This window comes from Sciurus carolinensis, chromosome 6 (genome assembly GCF_902686445.1).
Source record: "Sciurus carolinensis chromosome 6, mSciCar1.2, whole genome shotgun sequence".
Classification (NCBI taxonomy): domain Eukaryota; kingdom Metazoa; phylum Chordata; class Mammalia; order Rodentia; family Sciuridae; genus Sciurus; species Sciurus carolinensis.
Window position 1 is genome coordinate 4,326,627 of NC_062218.1, and position 6,000 is coordinate 4,332,626.

The 6,000-nt window shown below is 42.9% G+C and overlaps 1 protein-coding gene across 3 annotated transcripts in view; it reads left to right on the forward strand.

The window, feature by feature from the left end:
- The window catches only part of Ice1 (interactor of little elongation complex ELL subunit 1), a 56,603-nt gene extending 50,908 nt beyond the window's left edge, over positions 1 to 5,695 (forward strand). For 2 of the 3 annotated variants that reach the window (XM_047555491.1, XM_047555492.1), the window contains 2 exons: positions 2,310 to 2,408; positions 4,637 to 5,695. In XM_047555491.1, coding sequence (XP_047411447.1) covers positions 2,310 to 2,408; positions 4,637 to 4,818 — 281 coding nt within the window. In that variant the 3' untranslated portion in view covers positions 4,819 to 5,695. The remainder of the gene's footprint in view (positions 1 to 2,309; positions 2,409 to 4,636) is intronic. The other variant, XR_007109086.1, reaches the window with a different exon arrangement.
- Positions 5,696 to 6,000: the final 305 nt, after the last annotated feature.

Here is a 6,000-nt window from a genome sequence, read left to right on the forward strand (position 1 = left end):
TTTCAAATATTTGGATAATTTTAGGTTCTAGATGCTTCTCTTTGATACTACAGTAAGATTCAACAAATAGCAGTGCCCTTTTTTTTTTTTTTTTTTTTTGAGATGGAAGTCTTGCTGTGTTGCCCCTGCTGAAGCAGTAATTTACAAGTTATTTGCAGTATGCAGTATGAGGTCTTTTTTTTTGCCCTGAAGAATCTAACCTTTATTTGATTGATTTTTTTTATGTTGTACTGAGGATTGAACCCAGGGCCTCACGCTTGTAGGCAGGTGCTCTACCACCGAGCCACAGCCACAGCCTGTAATCTGAAATCTTGTCAGTGAACTTCTGATACTCTTTCACTACCATCCAGTGATCATGCTTGCCAGTGGAGGGCTCCATTTGCCCATTGATGCTGTGTCTTCCATTGTTCACTTGGAAAATAATTGATTCGTTCACATCTTTTAGGTGTCAACAATACAAAAACATACTCACTCCCAAAACCCCACATATCATATCACCAGTGTTCTAGATTATATGAAAGCTCTCAGGTTCAGAGTGACTGACAGAAATTTTCCCAAAATTCTAATTATGCTTAAAGGCTCCAGTGTTGTCATCTACACAAGAAAACCTTTCCTTGGAGTTACAGCTCACGGTTCTTGCTCCTACCGTTGGCTGTTAGGGTTCAGCTGAAGCTGACCTTGCCCGGGAAAGCTGCCTCACTGCACTCCACAGAGACCTGCGTGCTTTTCTTGAGATTGGTGCTTTGTGGTCCAGATCTGTTGAGAATGCTGGTAACTTGACCAAGGGCTTTTCTTAAATGAAAGTGAGTTTTCTGGCTGCAGGCGGCTGGTGATAAGGAATGGTGCCATCCAGCGGGGGGCCACTGCCCTGATCCAGGCTCACTGCAGTTGAAGATGGTCTGCTGCTATCTGTGCACAATGGTCCGTCCCAGTCCCAGCACTGGGCTGGAGACACAGAGCTTCCTAGGGTCGGTGACCCTTCCTAGGGTTCTGACTTTGAGGCTCCAAGGAACCTGCAGCCCCACTAAATTGCTGCTCTGTATTGTGACAGCAGTTAGACCAAAAGCATGTGTTTGGATGGGACCACAGTCTTAATTGGACCTGTTAACCTAATGGAAGTCAGCCATTGACATGTGACCTGCTGCAACATTCTCTCTACTATGTCAGATTCTATTTCTTAGGTTGTAGCTGAACTGAGAAAGCTGCACATTGTTGTCCTGTCAGGGTAAAAGAAGAGACAATTGGCCTTTTTTTTTCTTTTTTCTTCTTTTCTTTTTTATTTCTTCTTTTCTTTTATTATTTCTACAGACTGCATTTTGATGCATTGTACACAAACGGGGTACAACTTTTGATTTCTATGGTTGTACACGATGTAGATCCACACCATTCGTGTAATCATACGTGTACATAGGGTAATGATGTCTATCTCATTCCACCATCTTTCATACCCCTGCCCCCTCCCCTCTCTCATTTCCCTCTATGTAATCTAAAGTTCCTCCATTCTTCTCTTACTCCCCACCCCCATTACGTATCATCATCCACTTATCATGGAAAACATTCAACCTTTGGTTTTTTGGGATTGGCTTATTTCACTTAGTGTGATATTCTCCAGTTCCATCCATTTACCTGCAAATGCCATAATTTTATTCTTTATGGTTGAATAATATTCTATTCTATTTATATACCACAGTTTCTTTATCCGTTCATCTGTTGAAGAGCACCTAGGCTGGTTCCATAGTTCAGCTATTGTGAAATGAGCTGCTATAAACATTGATGTGGCTGTGTCACTGTAGTGACATAAACTGAGGAGTGGGATAGCTGGGTCAAATGGTGGTTCCATTCCAAGTTTTCTGAGGACTCTCCATATTGCTTTCCATAATGGTTGCACCAATTTGCATTCCCACCCGCAATGTATGAGTGTGCCCTTTCCCCACATCCTCGCCAATATTTATTGTTGCTTTGCTTGTATTTTAGATAATTGCCATTCTGATTGGAGTGAGATGAAATTTAGTTTTGATTTGCATTTCTCTAATGACTAGAGATGATGAACACTTTTCACATTGATTGATCAGTGGTATTTCTTCTTCTGGAAGTGTCTGTTCCTCACACTCCTGGAAGATACATTGCCCACGACGTCTCGATGCCCTGCTGTTCCCTGTCTTCACTTAAGAGCAGGCACCTTTACAACTTCCGTTCAGGGTTCTTAGGCTTAGAGCATTAAGGTCAAGGAAAAGCAAACAAATAAGAGTGTATATGAAGAGTGATCAGTACCTCACCAGGTTTTCTGTGTTTTGTCTTGTTTTCCTTAGGTCGCTTAGGCCAATTGGGTTTGAAGGAAGGATTTCCAACTGCTGTGAAAAATATTAGTTCAGTTATTGGTATGTTCATACAACATGCTCAGGATGAAGGTAAAACTTGTTTATTAAAATTGCTTTTACATGGCTTGAGTTTCTCTTAGACCTTTTTTTTGTTTGAGTCTCTACTGTGTACCTTGCTCTGCACTTGTACATAGGGAATATGAGCTAGACACTCAGTGTTGCTGCTTGTGCATGTGAGGTCTGTGGTATGGTCTGTTCTTTGGCAGTAGCTGACCCTGCTGGGCAGTGCTCTTGAAAGTAGAAGGTGCTCTCTCTGTTTCTGCCTCAGACACTGTCCGAGCCCTGGGCCTCAACCTTGGCCCTCTGCAAGGCCTCCTGCTGGAGCTGTGTCCTGACCAGCTGAAGTCCCATGTGAGGCAGTGCTGCACAGTGAGGGACCCCCCACTGTTGTGTGCTTAGCATCAGAAGAAGGTTAAACAGCTGGAAATCCTGTGAGATGGGATTTCCGTTTTCATTTACATATTACATAGCATTTAATTTTATGTCTTACTCTTGTGGGAAAAGCTTATTTCAAAGTAACCCTTACAAGTGATGTATCTAGTTTCTATTTTGAGTATGTGCGATCAAGAAATAATGTAGTTAAACAACTGTTCATCAGAAAGGCACTAGTGACATCTTAAATACTGCATGACACTCCAGGTAATCTTAATACGATAGCACTTTGTCTTGAGCTTTCAGAGGGAGGCTCGGGGTGCTGAGCTGGTGGAGCACAGCCTGAAGGTGACTCCCTAAGCACCTGCTGACTTCAGGGCGGCTACTGGGGTGGTGCTTTCCTTCTGCAAGAGCATTCCTCCCTCTCACGCTCAGCATGCAGACATGATGGATCCTAGCCAAGGGCAGCCCCCGACCGTCATCTTGCCAGTAAATGCAGACTTGCCCCATTGCTGGGGATGGGAGGCAGTAACCTAGAAATCAAGCAGCCCTCCCCATGAGGAGGCCGGAACTGCTGTGGGCTGTGTCAGTGAGGTGCTGCGTGGCACTGCCCCTGCCACACCCCATCCTTACTGCATACGCTAGGCAGGGAGAAGCTAAGGTACGGTCACGGTAAGGAGCAGGTGCCTTGCCAGCCCTGTTTACCTAGGTCCACACGACTCCAGAGCCACGCTCTTCAAACAGCACCGCTGCCTTTACATAAAGTCCTTTTTTCAGCTCCTTGTCTTTCTCTCATTTGGCATTTTAATTTGAGTCCTGGCCCTTCTCTATACCCTGCTCTGTGCTTCTCTCAGTGCTTGTAGGTGGGGTAGGGGTGGGAAGCACTGGTTCTACCTGTATCTTAAACATTAAGGTTTGAATGTGTGGTGTGTTTGTGTTGTTGATTTTAAATAAAAGTTGAGCAATCTTAATCCATAAATCCAGGATATGATACCACAAGAAGAAAATTTCAAACCATGAAACATTTCCATGCACAAAATTATTAAAATATTGTATAAAATTACCTTTTGGGTATGTGTATAAGGTGTAAATGAATATTGTGTTTAGACCTGAGTCCTATCCCTGAGATATCCCATTATTTATATGCATGTATTTCAAAATCCACAACAATCTGAAGCACTTCTCTTCCAAGCATTTCAGATAAGGTGCACAGTACGAGTTGCAAGTCAGCTCTTTTGGCCCGTGTGTCACTCCCAGAGACTGAATGAAACACATAAGTTAATAATAAATTTCAAATAACTCCTAAAAGTATTTAAACTAAATTTAAATAAATTTTAACTAAATTAATTTTAAACAACTCCTAAGCTGCTAAAAGAGAACTGTAATATTACACTGTAGTTTGTAAGTTAGATATGCTCTATCATATCTATATTCTGCACTGTATCTAGCATATTAAAGTGTGCCACAAGAACAGATTCTCATTTTGTCTCATCTCATTGCATTTTTTCATATCCAAAGCCCATTTATGAACACTTTCAGTGGATCTTGAATATATTCATATTGGACAGAGAGTAGGGGCTCCTTGTCTTCTTAAATTTCATATGTGAATGCTTTCTGGAACTGCTCTGGGTGGAGAAGTTCTGGCCTCTCCCCCTTCCCTCACATCACAGTTCAGCACACAGCCAGTGCCAGGAGTTCAGGAGCGAGGGGCAGGTTGTTTTTCTTTTTCACTGTGAACAGTTCTTAAATGAATTTTTTTTACTGTGGGACCTTTCTTTTACGTTTAATTTTCATTGCTGGCAGAAGGAATTCTGTGTCTGAACGCACTCCTGTAGATTATGACATTGAAATACTGTCTTCTGTTATGCTTTGAAAATTCTTTTCAGATATACCATGGGGTATACAGTTAGCAGCCGTGTATGCTCTTTGTGACTTGAGTCCCAGCAACCCAGCAGAAATATCCAAGATCCTGGAAGCCTGGCGGAGACAGACCTCCAACAGCATCCCATCTGCAGTCGTCAGCTGCCTGGAAGAAGTCGGCTCCCTGAGCGCAGAGGGGCTCAGCTAAAGGCAGGGGCCGCTGCGGCTGGAGAAGTGCCTTGACACATCCGCTGTCCGTACACTACTCAGCTTTAGGAATACCGTGTGAGGTCCCAACGCAGAGGACGGAAGTAGGTGGAGTGGCAGCAGCTCTCCCCAGCTGGGGCAGGGAGGAGCAGGCGGCTGCATGATTGTTCTTTCCTAGCCACATGCATTTCACTTTGGCTGTTGTGATCATGTGACATAATGGGTTGTGTTACTGTGTCTTGGTCAAACAACAAACACTTGAACCTAGCCCTTTTTTTGCTGCAGAAAGTGTCCTTTTAGTGGCTTTTAAAAGTTGAGTGGCATTTTATAATGAATTTAACAATATAAAAACATGATTTGGTTCCTGAGCTATTTTGGACTTGATGCTCATATGAGTGACTAGGAAGAAACAAATTGGCTAAAAAAGAATTAAAAGTGTCTTCCGCTCTCTTAGCTGGAAATGGGCTACAGAAGTTTCTCTCGAGAGGTAGTGCTTAACTGACCACAGTAGGACACTGAGAGCCGTCGGTAGAAACTCACATTAATGCATCTTCTTCACATCTCTCAAGTTTCTTAAGAATATCTAACTCTGTGTCAGGAAAGGAAGTGAACCCCAGATGTCCCACTGCAGGCTTTTGTATCAGAACTTGTGTCTGAGTGACTCAGTGGTGGCCGCAGCAGAGCTCTGTGTGCTGTGTACATACGGACAGTGCTATGATGTGTCTCACATTGGATGATATTCCACTTTGGGAATTTTAGTATTTGTATATAGAAAATGGGTTTAATAACTCACCGTGATTCTGATTTGTCTTATATTCATCATTTCTTAAAACTCTTGTATGTGTTTTTTATAATAAAAAATAAAAGTAAGCCATGCACATTGTTGTTAGGATTATTAAAGTGTGACACTTGGCATTTCTCTACCACAGATGAAGAAAATACTGTAGCCAAGGCAGAAGTCAGCAGCGGTCCCTCAGGAGCCTTACCTCCTGCCCTGCAGGTGCGGCACTGCCTTTGTGAGCTAGTGGGGCACTCACTGAGCTAGCTGCTCCCTGATGAAGCCAGGTGAATGCTGAATGAGTCGCAATGATTTTTTATTTATTTATTTTTTTTTAATTGCTGCCCTTTTAAAAAGCTGCATCTGACAGCTTCTGCTAATCCTCCCACCTCTTTTCCTAAGTAT